The sequence below is a fragment of the Acipenser ruthenus genome, chromosome 53 (genome assembly GCF_902713425.1).
Source record: "Acipenser ruthenus chromosome 53, fAciRut3.2 maternal haplotype, whole genome shotgun sequence".
Lineage (NCBI taxonomy): Eukaryota > Metazoa > Chordata > Actinopteri > Acipenseriformes > Acipenseridae > Acipenser > Acipenser ruthenus.
Window position 1 is genome coordinate 7,146,614 of NC_081241.1, and position 21,613 is coordinate 7,168,226.

Genomic DNA, 21,613 nt, shown 5'->3' on the forward strand with positions numbered 1-21,613 from the left:
CATCAAACCTGAGACAGCTGGAGCAGTTTGCTCAGGAAGAGTGGTCCAAACTACCTGTTAACAGGTGCAGAAGTCTTATTGAGAGCTACAGAAAATGTTTGATTGCAGTGATTGCCTCTAAAGGTTGTGCAACAAAATATTAGGTTAGCGGTCCCATCATTTTTGTCCATGCCATTTTCATTTGTTTTCTTATTTACAATATTATGTTGAATAAAAAATCAAAAGCAAAGTCTGATTTCTATTAAATATGGAATAAACAATGGTGGATGCCAATTACTTTTGTCAGTTTCAAGTTATTTCAGAGAAAATTGTGCATTCTTCGTTTTTTGTGGAGGGGTACCAACAAATTTGAGCACGTCTGTATATATATATATATATATATAGTGGATTTTATTTTTCACTTTGACATTATGGACTTTTTTGTGCTGATCAGTGGCAAAAACTCCTAATTAAATCAATTTTGATTCCATGTTGTAACACAATAAAATATGGAAAAGTCCAAGGTGGGTGAATATTTTTGAGAGCCACTGTGTATATATATATATATATAAAACAAAGTAATGCAGCATATTTAATACAAACTTGTATTTAAGATTTTGTAAGATTTTGTCCTTTTTTTTCACTCTGCTCTGCGGGTGACTCAGCTGGTAAGTTCCAGTCTTTGGCTCTGGGGCTGTTTAAAAACAAAGATACTGTGGATTTTTAGTGTCCTGTCTTCATTTCTTTTTTCTTTAGTATAGTATGCACTTCCGATGATAATAAAAATAACAGTTTGAATTACAGCACCTGAATGATGTTGACGTAGTTGATTTTCATTGGTTAATTTGCCTTGCTATGGTGCACACACCACTACGTGTGCGTACCTAAATTCAACGGTACTGTTGAGCGTTGACTCAATAAAAACGTCACTATTGTCACAACACTTCCGGGTATTTAGGAACACTTCGTTGCATTCCTAAACTAAACAGTAACATTTAAAATGAATGATTCTGCATATCGGCCTGCAGCTTCTAAAAAGAATCCTACAAAATCTTAAATACAAGTTTGTATTAAATATGCTGCATTACTTTGTTTATATATATATATATATATATATATATATATATATATATATATATATATATATATCCCTGAGCAAGGTACTTTACCTAAATTTTTTTTAAAAAAAAACCTGTATAAATGGCTAATTGTAAGTAAAAATAACGTGATATCTTTTAACAATGCAAGTCGCCCTACTAAGAAATAAAATAATAATATGGTGTTTCATTATTTGTATTGTTTTCCACATTGCCAATGATGTACCCACACTTGATGATAGAGTGTCCTTTGTGATAAAAGAATAAGCAGAGATCAAGCTTCTATGTTTATGAACTGTATTGATATCAAACAAAAGAAAGACTCAACAGCAGCGGTCTGCAGCTTCACTTAGTGGTTATACTGAAAACCTGGAACTGGAGCACAGCACTACACAACAAAACAGACCACTTCAAAACACGGACATCAGCTTTCTCCAAACAAGAAACTCTATTTCAATACAGATGACAGACTACTACACCTGTAGCTGATCTGAACACAATTTGAAGAATAAGGATGTCTAATTCATACAATTTAACTATAATCCTGAACTGATAATGAAAAAAAAAAAATCCGCCCTCACTGGCCTCAACACCACTCTGTTTCTATTCAAAGTAACTGACATTCAGCAGCAAAATCTAACACATTTAAAAATAACAGTGACAAAAAGCAAAGAAAAAAAGGAAGTTCAAGAACTGTAATTAGACATAGCCGGAAGAGAGAAAGCAGAGGATATGTGCAGCTCTGCAGTTCAGCTGGATTGTGACCCTTCAGTCCTGCAGAATCTCTCAACCTGGACTCTGAGATGCTGAGGTTCCTGCTGATCACCTGCTTCTGTGAGTCTCCTCTGATTTCAGCTTGAGGGAGGGAGAAGGGAGGCAGGGGTTCCAATGGTCTAGTTGTGCTCCATGCTGAACATATTAAAAATAAACTTTATATAACTTTTGGGGAAAATTAAAAAACACTTGGGTATGAGTCCGAGGTCTCCAATCCTTGTCCTGAAGGGCTGATGTCCCTCCTGAGTTCTGTTCCAACTGTGCTCTAAATTACTTAAGTGGACTAATTATTTCTTCAATTAAGTCATTTAGGGCATAATTGAAACAAAAGCCAGGAGGGACACTGAGGGGAGTGTGTTCAAAACCTCCTCATTTTATATCCTTGAAATATTTGTTTAAAATGGAAAAAACACTCCGATTAGGCAAATTACTAGATAAATTTAGGGTTCAATTAAGTAATTGAGAGCTCAGTTGGAACAAAAACCAGCAGACACTGACAGGGGGTCCCCAGGACCAGGGGCTGGTTTCTTTATGCACTTATGATGGCGTATTGGGCAAGTACACTGTCAGAAGCAGATTATACGACAGAAGTAGTGTTTCTATACAACGTTGTTCATGCTACCTGATCGTATTACTTGCCGAATGCAATCGACATCAACTCACTTGGTGTATAAATACGAGGGGTAGATCTCCATGTAATATCCTTTCAGAAACATGGCTGCTCTAATGCATGCAGTGTATTTAAGGCAAAGACAGGGATATTTACAATGAAAGCATCGGCTCATAGGAATTTTAATAGAAGATATGTGCACAGTATGTTTGACACGGTTTCGGATGAAGACATTATTGCACAGTACCATTTGAAGAGGGAGGATATCCAGAATCGTTTTAAATTTCTTGACCTGTTTGTGCACCGGCAATCAAAGAGACATTGAGCTCTATCAACAGCAGTGCAATTGTTATTCCTTCACTAAAAAAACTCACTTTTCTTTTTTGAGATACTTGTTATGCAATTGTTCAAACTGCAAATCTCTATAAATTTGAACTTCTTCTAGAAGGACCTGCTAAAATGCTTTAGTTTACTGACTGTTTGAAAAGCCATTCTCACCATCTCAACACACCCAACAACTTTCCGTGTTACTATATATATATATATATATATATATATATATATATATATATATATATATATATATATATATATATATATACACAGTACTGTGCAAAAGTTTTAGGCAGGTGTGAAAAAATGATGTAAAGTAAGAATGCTTTCAAAAATAGACATGTTAATAGATTATATTTATCAATTAACTAAATGCAAAGTGAGTGAACAGAAGAAAAATCTAAATCAAATCCATATTTGGTGTGACCACCCTTTGCCTTCAAAACAGCATCAATTCTTCTGGGTACACTTGCACAAAGTCAGGGATTTTGTAGGCATATAGTCAGGTGTATGATTAAACAATTATACCAAACAGGTGCTAATGATCATCAATTCAATATGTAGGTTGAAACACAATCATTAACTGAAACAGAAACAGCTGTGTAGGAGGAATAAAACTGGATGAGGAACAGCCAAACTCAGCTAACAAGGTGAGGTTGTTGAAGACAGTTTACTGTCAAAAGTCATACACCATGGCAAGACTGAACACAGCAACAAGACACAAGGTAGTTATACTGCATCAGCAAGGTCTCTCCCAGTCAGAAATTTCAAGGCAGACAGGGGTTTCCAGATGTGCTGTCCAAGCTCTTTTGAAGAAGCACAAAGAAACGGGCAACGTTGAGGACCGTAGACACAGTGGTCGGCCAAGGAAACTTACTGCAGCAGATGAAAGACACATCATGCTTAGTTCCCTTCGCAATCGGAAGATGTCCAGCAGTGCCATCAGCTCAGCATTACTGGCCGACCTGTCGGACACCGACACCGATTCGAGTGGCTTATAGGGCAGCAGTGTGGAGTAGTGGTCAGGGCTCTGGACCCTTGACCGGAGGGTCATGGGTTCAATCCCAGGTGGGGGACACTGCTGCTGTACCCTTGAGCAAGGTACTTTACTTAGATTGCTCCAGTAAAAACCCAACTGTATAAATGGGTAATTGTATGTAAAAATAATGTGATATCTTATAACAATTGTAAGTCGCCCTGGATAAGGGCGTCTGCCAAGAAATAAATAATAATAATTATAGAAACTGGTGATAACCGATCGCATTAGCAGGTGATAAGTGGTGGAAAGACCAATCGTATTTGAACTTACGATCACGCAATATAGAAACGAGCGCCAGGATTGAGAAGCACTGGTCCATTAGAGGCTGATCACAATTGACTTTGTCTTGAATATTTACCAACAGGAGTAATTTAATATATAATTTAGATTTCTTTTTTAAAAGCTAATTCATGCCTCCTCATAAAATTGCAGGTTTTTTCTTCACATTCTTTGAGATAGTCTCTCATATTAAAACAAATTCAGATGCTTGTATTCTTAGTATATCATTTATGTACTTTGTAAAAGATATTCAGTATACTGTGCATTTATTATACAGCATATTCATATTGTAATTATGTAGTATATTGTCGATACATTATAATGTATAATACTGTAGGCTAGATGTTTAGTAAATATTTTGAATAATCTAATCATGCGTTAGATCTGTACTGAAGCTGTCTCTGTTTCTTCCAGGTCATCTCTTTGGAAAGCAGAACACATTTCCAGTAGCAGGTAGGCATCTTTCACTGTTTCCAAGCAGATCAGGTCATGTTACTGAAAAGCTGCAAAACTGCTTTGAACTTTATAAAGAAATGTGATCATTTGTTACAATACCATAGTGAAGCCATCAGTGCATCTTCAATATAAAAATCATGGTGTGGCAGGGTGGCTGAGTCGTGACGTCAGGTCAGAAGCAGGAACTGAAAACAAACTGACACCAGCAGTACTGCAGTTTCAAAATAACAAAGACGCGGCGCCGTTTATTTAAATAATACAAAAAAAAAATAAAAGGTTTAAACAAAAAATATTTAAACAAAGCAAGTCTCGAACACAAACAAAACAAAACACAGGTCAGGCTGGGCAATTGCTGTCACTGTTCCTGTCTTACCATTTAAGTTACATTTTGTCTCTCGCTCCTTTTGCTCCTAACACACCCACCCCGAGTGCAGAGAGCTGCAGGCTTATATGCAGGTGACCATCTCCCGATTAGCAATCACTTAATTAATTCGGGAGATGGCCACCTTCTGCACAAGGTTTTTTTTTTAATTATTCCTGGCAGAGGACGAGTACCCACTCTCGCCTCTGCCAGAACACATTTTAAATAAAACAATAACAAACAAAACTCACGGCTACACTGTCATATTTACAAAGCAATAAATAAATACAAAAACAATACCCATGATGCTTCGCCGTCATCTATACATAAATACATAATAATAATAATAATAATAATAATAATAATAATAATAATAATAATAATAATAATAATAATAATAATACAGGGGCGGAGGGGGAAACCCTGTTCTAAAAATAAATAAATAAATACATTTACACAGCAAGGCTCTCTACCGCCCTGCTACACATGGTAACACATTACATTGGTCTACATTCATCAAGGGTTTTACACAAATCCGCTATTTCTGACACTTTTTCTAAAGAGAACAAGCATAAAATGAATGAAAAATTACTTGCTTACACACATCATCTTTAAATCAAACTGTACGCACTGTGAGGTACGCATGTTAACTTTAATTTGCATTTTATTCAAGTTTAAACAAATGTCGGAAATAGAGAATTTGTCTAAAAACCCTTGATGAATATTGGCCATTGTACCTGTAATTACTGTGTATTTACATAGTAGTTACTTTGTAGATACATATGTACCTATACATAAAATTCCAATGGTATTATGCATATGCAATCAATTTGTAAACATACAGCACAGAACACACTGCACGATGCCATGGTCACGTCTCTCTCGGGGAGGTCCCGTCGCAAAAAATATCTGAGAGAGGGAATCACACACTGCACAGCGGAACCTGTAGGAAACAACTGTCCTGGTGTATGATGTAAAACCGAGTTCTGGATATATATATATATATATATATATATATATATATATATATATATATATATATATATATATATATATACACATACACACACACATTATTAAATTCGACAAATGGGCACCACATCTGACAAATATATATGGAGCGCCATTTGTGCCAAAACTATCCAGCCATTAATTTGTCAATTTGTTTGTCAATTCATGAATTCGTCCATTTGTCCAGTAATTTGCATTGTGCTTGATGCATTTTTTTAACATTTCACAACATTTCTTACTCCTCCATTGACTCTCCATAGAATTTTTTTTGCAGAGCGCTCTGTATATACCACAATGCTTTGCGCACAGTGAGACGGAAGTCTCCATTGAAAATCAGCTGAGTCGAATATCTTGTTCAATAAAATATCTTTGGAAACGCCCTTCTAATAAACTGTAATATTATTGGCTGAAGCAGTTTTAAGTGAGGCTGGATTTTAATAGGTTAAAATATTAGTGTTTTCTCCCATTGGCTAGAAAGGTTGCAGTGTTGTCGGCACAGTGTGAGATTGACGGTTGGAAGTTTGTCTGTTTGTTGGGAAGTTTGCAGGGGAGTTCGTCTGGTTGATTGGAAATTTGCAGGTCAATTAAATAATGAATGACAATTCATCAGTGGCAGCAGTGTGGAGTAGTGGTTAGGGCTCTGGACTCTTGACCGGAGTGTTGTGGGTTCAATCCCCGGTGGGGACACTGCTGCTATACCCTTGAGCAAAGTACTTTACCTAGATTGCTCCAGTAAAAACCCAACTGTATAAATGGGGAATTGTATGTAAAAATAATGTGATATCTTGTAACAATTGTAAGTCACCCTGGATAAGGGCATCAGCTAAGAAATATATAATAATAATAAATGAATGTATCAAATGTTACATTTTAACATCAAATGTTAAAGCTTAACATCAAATCATAAATTCAACATTGAGTATTAAATGCAAGTATTGAATGTTAAAAACTAGCATCAAACATTAAATATGAGCTTTATACATTCAATGTGCCTTTTATCCATTTGATGTGCTTTTTATCCATTCGATGCATGCACTTGCAAACTGTCAGTCAATCCCATCCGCCCCGCCCATTCCCACCCCTTCCACATCGGGGAGATCCGTGTTCCTCCTGGTTACCTGTTAACCTGTTCAGCCAATGAGAGGCTTCGATTTTCAAACTGAAGTACGGTAGCTGTCCTAATGGAGGTTAAAAAGAGATGCTCGACAGCAGGCTGGAGTTTTGTCTTTTTCTTTTTTTTTCCTGACAATAGTAATTGGCGACCTGTAGAGGCGCTCGGCCGTGCACACCGAGAGGGCGTACTGAGGCTGCACAAAGCCCTCGAGTCAACAGTGTTTGCAGAGCAAGGCTGGACTCGCTGTACAGCTGTAAAGAGCAGTGGAAAAAACAGAAGGAACGTGCAGCAAGCTGCAGAGGTTAGAAAGCAGGCTGCAATCACTAGGCTGATGAGGACTTTTTATAATTTTTTTTTTTTTAAACGAAACGCAGTTGCAGTTGCATATGCATTAGCTCAGCCTAATTGCAAGGGAACTCACAAAAACTGGAAGAAGGAGCTCTAAAGAGTCAATCAGAACTGGCAAAAAAGGATTAGAGTAATACTCACCACTTTACCTACCTGTCTGTGAAAGGGAAAAGAGACTGAGATCTCCGAGCAGGGACTATTTATTACCTCTGTGAGGCGGGACCGAGGACGTCACTCCGTGGAGGGGGCTATCGGCAGCTTTGATATAAAATGCTCAGCGAATACCTGACAAACAGGCATATCCCAGAAGCATTCAATTTGGCGGTCATCTTCGAATTGAAAGGGAGCCACACTCACACCTCTTTCAGACATCTAATCACTCGCTGCTTCCTGAATGACACAACACTCTCACACGCTAGCTGCTGTATTTTCAGTAGTTTTATTTTAGTTTGCATTTTCGGTCACTTAAACTGGGCAGTATACCGCAGCAGCAATGACATAGGAACATCTAGACTGCTCCGTGATAGCAATGTACTGCACAGTGCATGTAGACTGCTCTGTGATATAACAATGTACAGCACAGTGCATCTAGACTGCTCTGTGATATAGCAATGTATAGTACAGTGCATCTAGACTGCTCTATGATATAGCAATGTACAGCACAGTGCATCTAGACTGCTCTGTGATATAGCAATTTACAGCACAGTGCATCTAGACTGCTCTGTGATATAGCAATGTACAGCACAGTGCATCTAGACTGCTCTATGATATAGCAATGTATAGTACAGTGCATCTAGACTGCTCCGTGATATAGCAATGTACAGCACAGTGCATGTAGACTATTCTGTGATCTAGCAATGTACAGCACAGTGCATGTAGACTGCTCTGTGATATAGCAATGTACAGCACAGTGCATCTAGACTGCTCTGTGATATAGCAATGTACAGCACAGTGCATCTAGACTGCTCTATGATATAGCAATGTACAGCACAGTGCATCTAGACTGCTCTGTGATCTAGCAATGTACAGCACAGTGCATCTAGACTGCTCTGTGATATAACAATGTATAGTACAGTGCATCTAGACTGCTCTATGATATAGCAATGTATAGTACAGTGCATCTAGACTGCTCCGTGATATAGCAATGTACAGCACAGTGCATCTAGACTGCTCTGTGATATAGCAATGTACAGCACAGTGCTTCTAGACTATTCTGTGATCTAGCAATGTACAGCACAGTGCATGTAGACTGCTCTGTGATATAGCAATGTACAGCACAATGCATCTAGACTGCTCTGTGATAGCAATGTACAGCACAATGCATCTAGACTGCTCTGTGATATATCAATGTACAGCACAGTGCATCTAGACTGCTCTGTGATATAGCAATGTACAGCACAGTGCATCTACTGCTCTGTGATAGCAATGTACAGCACAGTGCACCTTTTTTACACCATGAATAAAACGGCAGAAATGTACTTAACTGAATGAATAATTCTCAATATACTGTGCATTGATAGAGAACATTTTTTATGACATTAATGACAGCTAAATTACAACCCTCTCAGTTTATTTATAATCGAATTACACCACCTGACAACTCGGAACAAGGAGACAAATACACTCTTTTATGGGAAATGAATTTCCACATGAGGTATTGCTTACTTACATGTGTATAGCGTTACACAGAAATGTAGTTTTTGTCAACCACAGGTCTGCAGACACCATCTCCAATCTCTTTTTTATCATCAGTAGAGGGGGTGGGCGGGGTATGGGGGAAGCACTGTCTGTAGCAACATACAGTATTGTGTTTTAAAGCTGCAGCGTACCCACACGTGCCAGCATGTGCAAGACGATAGAACTAGCATTTAAATTTAAAAAAAAATGGGGAGGGAAACTTTTCAGCCGCTGGGCCCTATGCAACCACATAGGCTGCATAGACTTAAGGCTATGTGTGACCTGCACCTTTATTTAGAGACCACCTGGTCTGAGTGACCACTTTAAATGATATCTGTGCTTTTATTTAACTCTATTAAAGGACCACCTGTCTACCAGTGACCACAATCCTCTTACTAAACAATGGACTTAAACCTGTATTAAGCAACAATTGTAGCAGGCTTTTTAAAAAAAATCTGTAATCAATAAACATACTATTAAAACAACAGTGCTCTCTGTAAAGAAAGAGAGAAAACATCGAGAAACGAAAGGTCTTCCTCACTCTAGATATGACAGAATCATTGCTTCTTTCACAATGCTTTGTAAATGCATTATCTAAACAAATGTAATTCAATTACAGTGCTTCATTTTGGTATATTCAATCTTCTAGTCTTTTTACAGTGTATTTTAAACATACAGAATTATAGGAAGGCATTCATAAGTTATGGGCCCTTTTGAGAGGCCACCTGTGTTAAGAGGCCACTATTTGACTGTCCCTTGAGTGGTCTCTTAATACAGGTTTGACTGTATTTTAGAATTTCCCTGCAGTGAAAACCTGGACTGGAATTGATCGCGTGGGCCAGAGTTGAGTAGCCCTGCTGTAAGGAATGTAAATAAACTGTCTGCCTTGTTTCCAATTAAACTAATTCACTTAGATGGGATTCAGTGTTAGTTAGCAGTCAGGATCCAAATTGTCCAGTTTAACTGAAGTCCAATGAGGGACACTGTTTGAAGGTAAGTCTGACAGTTTAAGAGCTGAGGATCAGATCTCCTATTGATGTCTTCTCTTTCAGAGAGTGTTCCTGTCAGGCTGGTGGGCGGGAACAGCTCCTGCTCTGGGAGAGTTGAGGTTCTTCATGATGGCCAGTGGGGGACAGTGTGTGATGATTCCTGGGACACGAACGACACCCAGGTTGTGTGCAGAGAGCTGGGCTGTGGCTCCGCTGTGTTGGCTCCAGGAAATGCTCACTTTGGCCAAGGGGATGGAAAAATCTGGATGGATGATGTGGCATGCAACGGATCAGAGATCTCACTGCACAGCTGTGGATCACAAAGATGGGATAAACATAACTGTAACCACAGTGAAGATGCTGGAGTGGTTTGCTCAGGTAGGAAAGATTTATTTGTTTCTATTAAAAAAAACATCTCAATATCAGGACCTCTTCTGCAACTTTAAGAACTCATTTGTTGGATTCCTTTTTTGTGTTAATAAACATTCTCTCAGGTTAAATAATTAAATAACATTGTCATTGATGAAAAAGGTCTTGAACAACCATTGATAACACATCACTTAAAACCGTCCATGAACAGAACATTTTATAAACAATTAACTTCTACTCCCAAAGTCCCAGGGACCTGATTCCTAGAATGAAAAACTTTTCATCCAGCATTGACTATTGCAGTCACCTTACTTTCTGCCCTGTGTATATTAATTATTTGTTGTATTCCTGGGCCTCTTAATTGCTGTTGGGCTTGTGTGTTATTTTGAACTCCGTTATCTCAATTTAGAATTCTTATCGTTCCCAGGAATAACATATTACAGCCAATCAGTAAACTTCAATCACTTTTTGTTTAATTCAAACACAGTGGATTAGTGTTTTATATTGTCTTTGGGGTCCTATAGCTGCACAAAGTGCAAAACTTACATAGTAACAGAAAAGCTTAAAAGTGCATGTATACTGACGAAAGAGAGAATCTCAGCTCTACATATACAGACAGCAGTGTGGAGTAGTGGTAAGGGCTCTGGATGCTTGTGGGTTCAATCATAATCGTAAATAATAATAATAATAATAATAATAATAATAATAATAATAATAATAATAATAATACTGTAAACTGACAGAAGAGAAATGTTTAACTGTACATAGAGGAGGCAGGCTCGACTGTGCATGTGAACTGATAATGAAGTGCAGGCTTAACTGCCCATATAATTAAATGTTTGGTCCCTGTGATTAATGCACTGACCTCTGTTATAAGCATTGCAGAGTGTTTGTGTCAGCTGGTATTTGTTCCACCCAAGTCCTCAGTGACTTAATTGGTCTAATTATTTAATAGCTGGATACATTTAATACCTAATCCAGGCCCCAACATATTATAGACAAATTTAACCTTGAATCAAGGACACATTTTAAATCATCAACTAAAATTCCTTGCAAAACAACATTTTAAAAAATGTCAAATTGACTAAATAATAAGTAGATCTATTAAGTAATTGTTAGCAGAAGTAGTGTCCCCCCACCTGGGATTGAACCCACGACCCTCCAGTCAAGAGTCCAGAGCCCCCCTAATCACTAATCCAGAGCCCCCCTAACCATTACTCCACACTGACTGTCGATTGGACTAAATAAGGCAAATCCGCATTGCTAGGCTGTTAACATCTGTTGCTAAGGAACTAACAGTAATGGTAGACATAGCTTAAACATCGATGAACAGAATGTTTTTAACCTGCTAAAGTGCTGTGTTTCGTTCAGCTTCGATGACAAAGCCTTCAGTCTCCTTGCTGTCCAGTTATCCTTCATTTCTACCTGGTGAAGAAGCCAGCATCACCTGCACTGGCCCCTCCAGACTGCACACCAGCACTGATTTCTATCTGTACAGAAGTGGTTCTGGCAACTACATCACAACACAGAGAGCTGCACCTTCACAGACCAGCGTGACTTTCATTCTGTCTGACCTCTCTGAGTCAAAGCAAGGCAGCTACAGCTGTGTGTATAAAGTACAGGGGAGAAGTGAGACCTTCAGCTCACCTCACAGTGACCCTGTACACATCACAGTGGGTGAGTGGATTTCTATTAGCTATACTGCTGCTGACACTGTCCTTCTCTTGAATCTGTTGGTAACCAATGAACACACAACTCTGTTCAGAACAAAGATGTTAAATCATCTGCTCTAAAATCAGCTTATTTCCAATTTGTATTTCACATATACAAGGATCACACTTGCTCTTTGTATTGTGTTTGGTTTTCTTCATGTTTTGGCAAACATACAGTAGCTTGAAAATGTAAAAGAAGACAGACGCTTGGCCAGCTGTGTGTAGACACCTGTTTAGTTGATCCCAATGAAATTGTTCAATGTGTTTGCTGTATAGGGGGCTCTACAGTACCAGGGCTGGAGACACACTGTATTAAAAATGATAAGGACTCTCCAGGACCAGGTCTGGAGACACAATGTCTATTAGAAATGATAGGGGGCTCTCCAGGACCAGGGCTGGAGACACACTGTATTAGAAATGATATGGGATCTCCAGGACCAGGGCTGGAGACACAATGTCTATTAGAAATGATAGGGGCTCTCCAGGACCAGGGCTGGAGACACACTGTATTAGAAATGATAGGGGCTCTCCAGGACCAGGGCTGGAGACACACTGTATTAGAAATGATAGGGGCTCTCCAGGACCAGGGCTGGAGATACACTGTATTAGAAATGATAGGGGCTCTCCAGGACCAGGGCTGGAGACACACTGTATTAGAAATGATAGGGGCTCTCCAGGACCAGGGCTGGAGATACACTGTATTAGAAATAATAGGGTCTCTCCAGGACCAGGGCTGGAGACACAATGTCTATTAGAAATGATAGAGGCTCTCCAGGACCAGGGCTGGAGACACACTGTATTAGAAATGATAGAGGCTCTCCAGAACCAGGGCTGGAGACACACTGTAGTTGAAACGATAGAGGCTCTCCAGGACCAGGGCTGGAGACACACTGAATTAGAAATGATAGAGGATCTCCAGGACCAGGGCTGGAGACACACTGTATTAGAAATGATAGGGTCTCTCCAGGACCAGGGCTGGAGACACACTGTAATAGAATTGATAGGGGCTCTCCTGGACCAGGGATAGAGACACACTGTATTAGAAATGATAGAGGCTCTCCAGGACCAGGGCTGGAGACACAGTGTATTAGAAATGATAGAGGCTCTCCAGGACCAGGGCTGGAGACACAATGTCTATTAGAAATGATAGAGGCTCTCCAGGACCAGGGCTGGAGACACACTGTATTAGAAATGATAGAGGCTCTCCAGAACCAGGGCTGGAGACACACTGTAGTTGAAACGATAGAGGCTCTCCAGGACCAGGGCTGGAGACACACTGAATTAGAAATGATAGAGGATCTCCAGGACCAGGGCTGGAGACACACTGTATTAGAAATGATAGGGGCTCTCCAGGACAAGGGTTGGAGACACACTCTATTAGAAATGATAGGGGCTCTCCAGGACCAGGGCTGGAGACACACTGTAATAGAATTGATAGGGGCTCTCCTGGACCAGGGATAGAGACACACTGTATTAGAAATGATAGAGGCTCTCCAGGACCAGGGCTGGAGACACAGTGTATTAGAAATGATAGGGGCTCTCCAGGACCAGGACCAGGGCTGGAGACACACTGTATTAGAATTGATAGGGGCTCTCCAGGACCAGGGCTGGAGACACACTGTATTATTTATTTATTATTATTATAATTAATTTCTTAGCAGACGCCCTTATCCAGGGCGACTTACAATTGTTATAAGATATCACATTATTTTTACATACAATTACCCATTTATACAGTTGGGTTTTTACTGGAGCAATTTTAGGTAAAGTACCTTGCTCAAGGGTAAAGCAGCAGTGTCCCCTACCAGGGATTGAACCCACAACCCTCCGGTCAAGAGTCCAGAGCCCTAACCACTACGCCACACTGCTATTAGTAATGATAGGGGCTCTCCAGGACCAGGGCTGGAGACACACTGTATTAGAATTGATAGGAGCTCTCCAGGACAACGGTTGGAGATCACTGGTGTGAGTACATAGATTAAAAAGTGTATCTAGAATGAACAGAATGTTTTTAACCTGCTAAAGTGCTGTGTTTCGCTCAGGTTCAATGACAAAGCCTTCAGCCTCCTTGCTGTCCAGTTACCCTTCATTCCTACCTGGTGAAGAGGCCAGCATCACATGCACTGGCCCCTCCAGACTGCACACCAGCACTGATTTCTATCTGTACAGAAGCAGTTCTGGAAACTACATCACAACACAGAGAGCTGCACCTTCACAGACCAGCGTGACTTTCATTCTGTCCGACCTCTCTGAGTCAAAGCAAGGCAGCTACAGCTGTGTGTATAAAGTACAGGGGAGAAATGAGACCTTCAGCTCACCTCACAGTGACCCTGTACACATCACAGTGAGTTAGTGGACTTCTATTAGCTATACTGCTGCTGACACTACCTGTTGATAACCAATGATCACACCATCTGGGTCTTTATTGGCTACACCAGCAGAACCCTCTTTCAGGACAGTGCTTTCTTATCCAACTGTAGTGACACTAGTTTCGGAAATTCCTGATTATTATTGAATTTCTTAGCAAACACCCTTATTCAACAATTGTTACAAAATGTCACATTATATTTACATACATTTACCCATTTATACAGTTGAATTTTTTATTGAAGCAATCTAATTAAAGTACTTTGCTCAAAGGTACAGCAGCAATATCCCCCATCTGGGTTTGAACCCACAATCCACTGGTCAGGAGTCCAGAGCCCTACCCATGCAGCACTCCACACTGCTGATTATTGAACGTTCCTCTTCTTTTCCAGTGTTTCTGAAGCAGCCGCACATCTCTCTAAGCCCGGCTGGCGGTGCTGTTGAGAGAGGAAACAGTTTTGAAATCACTTGCAGCTCTGCAGAACGCTACACAGAGAGCACCTTCCTCCTCTTCAGAGTCTCTGCAGGCTTCAATGAGAGATGGAACAGATCAGCACCAACCATCAACCAGTCTGCCCTCTTCAGCTTCCCTGCTGCAGACTCCACACATGAGGGGAATTACTCCTGTCAGTATCAGACCCGGGTATCGGGGAGAGAGTTTGAATCCCAGCTGAGCGAGATGCTCCACGTCACAGTCACAGGTAAGCAGAAAACAAATCACCTTCTGTGGAGCAGGAAATGTGTTGATCAGTTTCTGATGTTGTTGATTCATTAGTTTGCCTGATATAACTATGAACCATCACTTTGCTGAATTTCAGTGTCTGATCTGTCACTGTGTTGTATTTCAGTGTCAGTATCTCTGATCTGTCACTGTGTTGTATTTCAGTGTCAGTATCTCTGATCTGTCACTGTGTTGTATTTCAGTGTCAGTATCTCTGATCTGTCACTGTGTTGTATTTCAGTGTCAGTATCTCTGATCTGTCACTGTGTTGTAGTTCATTGTCAGTATCTCTGATCTGTCACTGTGTTGTATTTCATTGTCAGTATCTCTGATCTGTCACTGTGTTGTATTTCAGTATCAGTATCTCTGATCTGTCACTGTGTTGTATTTCAGTGTCAGTATCTCTGATCTGTCACTGTGTTGTATTTCATTGTCAGTATCTCTGATCTGTCACTGTGTTGTAGTTCATTGTCAGTATCTCTGATCTGTCACTGTGTTGTATTTCAGTGTCAGTATCTCTGATCTGTCACTGTGTTGTATTTCAGTGTCAGTATCTCTGATCTGTCACTGTGTTGTATTTCATTGTCAGTATCTCTGATCTGTCACTGTGTTGTAGTTCATTGTCAGTATCTCTGATCTGTCACTGTGTTGTATTTCATTGTCAGTATCTCTGATCTGTCACTGTGTTGTATTTCAGTATCAGTATCTCTGATCTGTCACTGTGTTGTATTTCAGTGTCAGTATCTCTGATCTGTCACTGTGTTGTATTTCATTGTCAGTATCTCTGATCTGTCACTGTGTTGTAGTTCAGTGTCAGTATCTCTGATCTGTCACTGTGTTGTATTTCAGTGTCAGTATCTCTGATCTGTCACTGTGCTGTATTTCAGTATCAGTATCTCTGATCTGTCACTGTTGTATTTCAGTGTCAGTATCTCTGATCTGTTACTGTGTTGTATTTCAGTGTCAGTATCTCTGATCTGTCACTGTGTTGTATTTCAGTGTCAGTATCTCTGATCTGTCACTGTGTTGTATTTCAGTGTCAGTATCTCTGATCTGTCACTGTGCTGTATTTCAGTATCAGTATCTCTGATCTGTCACTGTGCTGTATTTCAGTATCAGTATCTCTGATCTGTCACTGTTGTATTTCAGTGTCAGTATCTCTGATCTGTTACTGTGTTGTATTTCAGTGTCAGTATCTCTGATCTGTCACTGTGTTGTATTTCATTGTCAGTATCTCTGATCTGTCACTGTGTTGTAGTTCATTGTCAGTATCTCTGATCTGTCACTGTGTTGTATTTCAGTGTCAGTATCTCTGATCTGTCACTGTGCTGTATTTCAGTATCAGTATCTCTGATCTGTCACTGTGTTGTATTTCAGTGTCAGTATCTCTGATCTGTCACTGTGTTGTATTTCAGTGTCAGTATCTCTGATCTGTCACTGTGCTGTATTTCAGTATCAGTATCTCTGATCTGTCACTGTGTTGTATTTCAGTGTCAGTCCTGATTCCAGTCGTGTCTGCTGTCAGTGCTGCTGCAGTGCTGCTGCTCTCAGTATTTCTCATACTCCTGAGATGTAAAAAGAGAAGGACAGACAGCAGAGAGGAAGTGAGGAGCTCTGTAGGTGAGCGACAGCAGAGAGAGCCAGCAGCTCTGTACCTTCAGTTTGATCATATGCATTCACATGTATTCACATGTATTCACATGCATTCACATGCATTCACATGTATTCATATGCATTCACATGTATTCACTGCCAGGCAACTTTCTTAGGACCCAGTGTCTCTAGGGATCAATTCAATCACTGATGTTCATGTTGGTGGTCAAATGATCATTATGACAGTGATTCAAGTTCAACACAAACAATTGGATTTAAATCATGGGGTTGTCAATGGAAGAATTCTCTGTCATGGTCCTCAAACCATGGCCAGGAGCTCCCATGGGGCGGTCACAATTGGCCAAGCACTGTCCGGGTGGGGAGGGCTCTAGTGGTTAATCCCTGTCTCACTGCGCACCAGCGACTCCTGTAGGTGGCTGGGCGCCTGCAGGCCAGCGGTGTTGTAACTGGATCTGTGTTTGTCCTCCGACGCATCAGGTCTGGTTGGCTTCACTGTGGGCTTGCAATGTGAAAGGAAGTGGGCAGCTTGATAGCGCACGTTTTGGAGGATGCTTGAGTGCACTTGTCTTTGCCTCTCCTGAGTCACTGCGGGGGTCGTAGCGGTGAGAAAGGGTCTTTAAAACAATTGGACATTTCAAATTGCTTTAAAAATGGTCTATTTTTAAATAACCCTTTTAGACGATAGACATTTTGAATTGCATTTGGCAGTAATCAGATGAATGCATGGTTTTAACCTGTCCAGTGCTGTGTGTTTGTTATGTGATTATGTGAAGTCATTGTTTATGGGTACTGTGTTTTTGTGTGTGCTGATGCTGTTGTTCCATGTGCTTCTTTACAGTCAGGATGAATTCATACATTTCCAAAGGCGCTGGTAACCTGCACTCTGAGGATGCTGATGAGGTCTATGCGAACACTGAGTTTTTCAAGGAAGATACAGTTGACCAGGACTATGAAGAGATGAGAGCTGAGGATGGTAAAGAAGTCACAGATGACCTGGGCTATGAAGAGATAAGCGAACCAGAGTATGAAAACTTTGATTTCAATCAGGGCAATAAGGGGGGAGCTGAAGAAGATGATATCTATCTGGATTTCGGTTAGCAGACAGTAACAAGGTGGAATTGTTTTACATTGAGGCCGGTACAGAAATAATCGCGAGGGATGATATAGAGATGATACTGAAAGAGTCTGTTAAAAAATCAAATAAAATCAGCTTTGACAGATTTGCTCAAAGGCAGCGAACCAAAACATGATAAATAAGGATTTGCTAAGCTATAGAATGCCACTACATTAAAGTAAAACAAAAAACATATAGTATTATTTTTCCTTCATTTTTTAATGGTTATTTACCTTTAAATTTAGAGTCATTTTGTAAAGTGTTATTTTATGGTTGTATACCGTCAGGTTTACAGTGATTTAACATTAAAGTTTTTAACCTTCACAATTTACAGAGGTTTTGTAACATGATTTAAATGTTTGTAACACAGTGTTAGAAATGTGCTGAGTGTTCTGGACGCTTTGGCTGGGTTTAGAATTATTTTAGTATAAATAAGACCGAAGTTGAGTAATATTTTCAATATACATGCACACATTATCCATAGAGGCTTTATCCTATAAAGCCGTGGTTTTCAACCTGCGGGTCGTGAAGCATGCTCAGGTGGGTCGAGAAGGGCTTTGAGAAGATTACATTTAACAATTATTATTACCATATAATACTTACATTTCTTAGCAACCCTAGACCCTGCCTTAGGATCTGAAATGATCCTGTTGCTCTGAATCACAACTGTTATTATTATTATTATTATTATTATTATTATTATTATTATTATTATTATTCATGTTCCGGTCAGTCTGCTGTTGCACAGACTTCGGATTGTGTTGAAAAGAAAAAAAAGCAAATTTCTCGAGTAACATTTTATCATCAGTAAAATTTATAGTGTGTCGCATTATTTTTTATGTTTACTGGTGGGTCATTGAGTTAAAAAGATTAAACTCACTGCTCTAGATGGGGATTTTCAATATATTTTATGGGATTGGAACTGGACCTGTTTTTTACACGTGTCTTGTGTTTAGTTTTCTACAGCGCTCCGAGATGCCTTGGCATGCCATATAAGAGAATGCATGTGTATTGTATTTTAAAATCTATTTTACCTTAAGCTTTTTATGGCTATTTACCATTCATATGAACAGTAATTTTGTAAAGTGTTATTGTATTATCATATTGGTGCCACGGTTTGCTATGCTATTGAATACAAGAGCATTAAAGTAAAAAAAACAAACAAACAAAAAAACAACTGTTATTTTCCTTCATTTTTTAATTGTTATTTAAACTTCAAATTTATGAACGTTTTGTAAAGTGATATTTTTAAGTTTTATTGTCATATACCTTCTAATTTACAGTGAATTAAAATTATATATATATATATATATATATATATATATATATATATATATATATATATATATATATATATATATATATATATATATATATATATTTACAGTTTCCCCTAAATAACAAACTGTTGAAACTGTCACAAACTGAAAATATTGAAGGGCAACTTTCTTGCCTGTAACTATAAATATGCTTCTGGCTCTGGGTCACTTTCTGAAATGAGGAAGTGGTTTTAGAAATAACATCACTTCCTGCCCCCGCCCCCCTCTGCAAATATGGAAGACATCTGAATAGAAATCTGCTAAACCTCACTAGTTTTTTTTTTTTTTTTTAACTAATAAATAATGCAGAGGGTCAAAGTGTAGACTCAGAGTGGGGAACTAATACACTTTTTATTAAAGTATACCAGTGTACAAAAAAAGAAAAAAAGAAACACATCTGTTTTCCAGCACCTGTGAGGACAGTAGACACCCATATTTATTTACTATATGTTGGGAAAGAAAAACGGGTTTAGACACCCATGATGCATCATGAATTAATTTCTATTGAAAGAAGCATAGAGTCGTGTAACCCGCATGCACTTATCTGACCTTTTGCAGCACAGTATCTTGTGACTAATGAAAAAGGATATATATATATATATATATATATATATATATATATATATATATATATATATATATATATAGAGAGAGAGAGAGAGAGAGAGAGAGGGAGAGAGAGAGAGAGAGAGAGAGAGAGACGGACACAGACAGACAGACAGAGGCAGGCCACAATTAAAACATTGCATTTCAAAAGCTTAGTATTCCAGTAATTCTAAAATTGAACGTAACGATTTTTAAAATGGAAAACCATCTTTCATAGAACTTGGTTGGCTCTTAAAAGAGCCTTTGGTTTTAGAACAAGTTCTTTAAGGGTGTTACAGCTTAAGCACGCCCCCGGTGGAAGCGGCGCGCCCGCTGGATGTCTTTGGGCATGATGGTGACTCTCTTGGCGTGAATGGCACACAGGTTGGTGTCCTCAAAGAGCCCGACCAGGTAAGCCTCGCTAGCCTCCTGCAGCTCCATGACAGCGGAGCTTTGGAAGCGCAGGTCGGTCTTGAAATCCTGTGTGGTTTCTCTGACAAGCCGTTGGAAAGGCAGCTTGCAGATGAGCAGCTCGTGGATTTCTGGTAGTGGCGGATCTCCCTCAGAGCCACGGTGCCAGGCCTGCAGCGATGAGGCTTATTCACGCCATGCAGGACCATGCAGAATGCAGTTGTTATGAACCCCTATACAAATGAACTTGGTAGCTAGGTAGGGAATGATGAATGCTGGGTCTGTTTCTGTCTTCCATTCTTAAATACAATCTCATCAGGGGTGTGTTTTCGCATTTTGACTGCAACAGAACCGGGTTAAGTGACCATTGACCAAGAACCCATGAACGTGACCACAACGCAAGAACAGACCTGCTCATTAAAAATGGCGGAGGTTGAAAATGTAGTCTCAGCAGTTATGAGTATTATTGATGAACCAACAGGTTGATGTATATATATATATATGTATATATATAATGCCATAGATGTGTCTGTCAGAAGTTCTATACCAATAAATCATGCAAAATATATCTCTAAGCAAATGTGTTAGACTGCATTTCGATGTATATGGACTATAGGCAGTTTGTTCCAAGTGCTTTCATTGTATTTCACTTAGTAATGTGAAACGATTTAAAAAAAAAACTGTGATCAACATCTACTGCGAGCAATCAATTAATTGTTTTGAGTCTAATGTGTGTGTGTTTGTGTGTGTGTGTGTATGCGTGTGCGTGTGTGTGTGTGTGTGTGTGTGTGTGTGTATTAGTTATATTCTTCCAAGCTACAGTGTTCAAGAGTTTGTTATTTTAGCCAAGATGAAAATAGCTAAACTTTAGAGATGCTATTTGGGCCCCATAACCCATACAGCCACATCCTGTGAAACTGTTCACTTGTATTGTGCTTACACGTTACAGGATGGATCCACTGCTTTTTGTTATTTATATGCAACACAAACTTAGTTCAGGGTGTGTGAGCACATATTTTACATTTTTTATGGCTATATTTTGTCTACAAACACTCATGTATCCTATATATATATATCCAATATACCAAATACTTTACGCAGATGTTAAACCTTTTCTTTGCAAAGAATAATTTGTGAAGGTATCCTAAATTCACTTTAAGGATTTTTTCTTGGTTTACAAATTGACTTGTTAAAACAGAGTGTGTAAAATTAAGGGAGTGAGGGGCTCTTCTTTAACTTGTCGTCTCTCGTGGTTATCTAACTTACACCCGTCCTATCTGGAGTGTAATGCAGTCACTTGATAACCACATTCTTCACAATACAGTATGCAGACT

The 21,613-nt window shown here is 39.3% G+C and overlaps 1 protein-coding gene across 1 annotated transcript; it reads left to right on the forward strand.

Moving 5' to 3' along the window:
* Positions 1 to 1,799: 1,799 nt before the first annotated feature.
* LOC117432929 (deleted in malignant brain tumors 1 protein-like) lies at positions 1,800 to 19,097 on the forward strand. Its single transcript, XM_059016687.1, has 7 exons — positions 1,800 to 1,910; positions 4,526 to 4,564; positions 10,131 to 10,445; positions 11,808 to 12,113; positions 14,908 to 15,216; positions 16,728 to 16,856; positions 17,689 to 19,097. The coding sequence occupies exons 1-7, from the start codon at positions 1,880 to 1,882 to the stop codon at positions 17,946 to 17,948; spliced, it is 1,389 nt and encodes a 462-aa protein (XP_058872670.1). The 5' UTR covers positions 1,800 to 1,879; the 3' UTR covers positions 17,949 to 19,097.
* Positions 19,098 to 21,613: the final 2,516 nt, after the last annotated feature.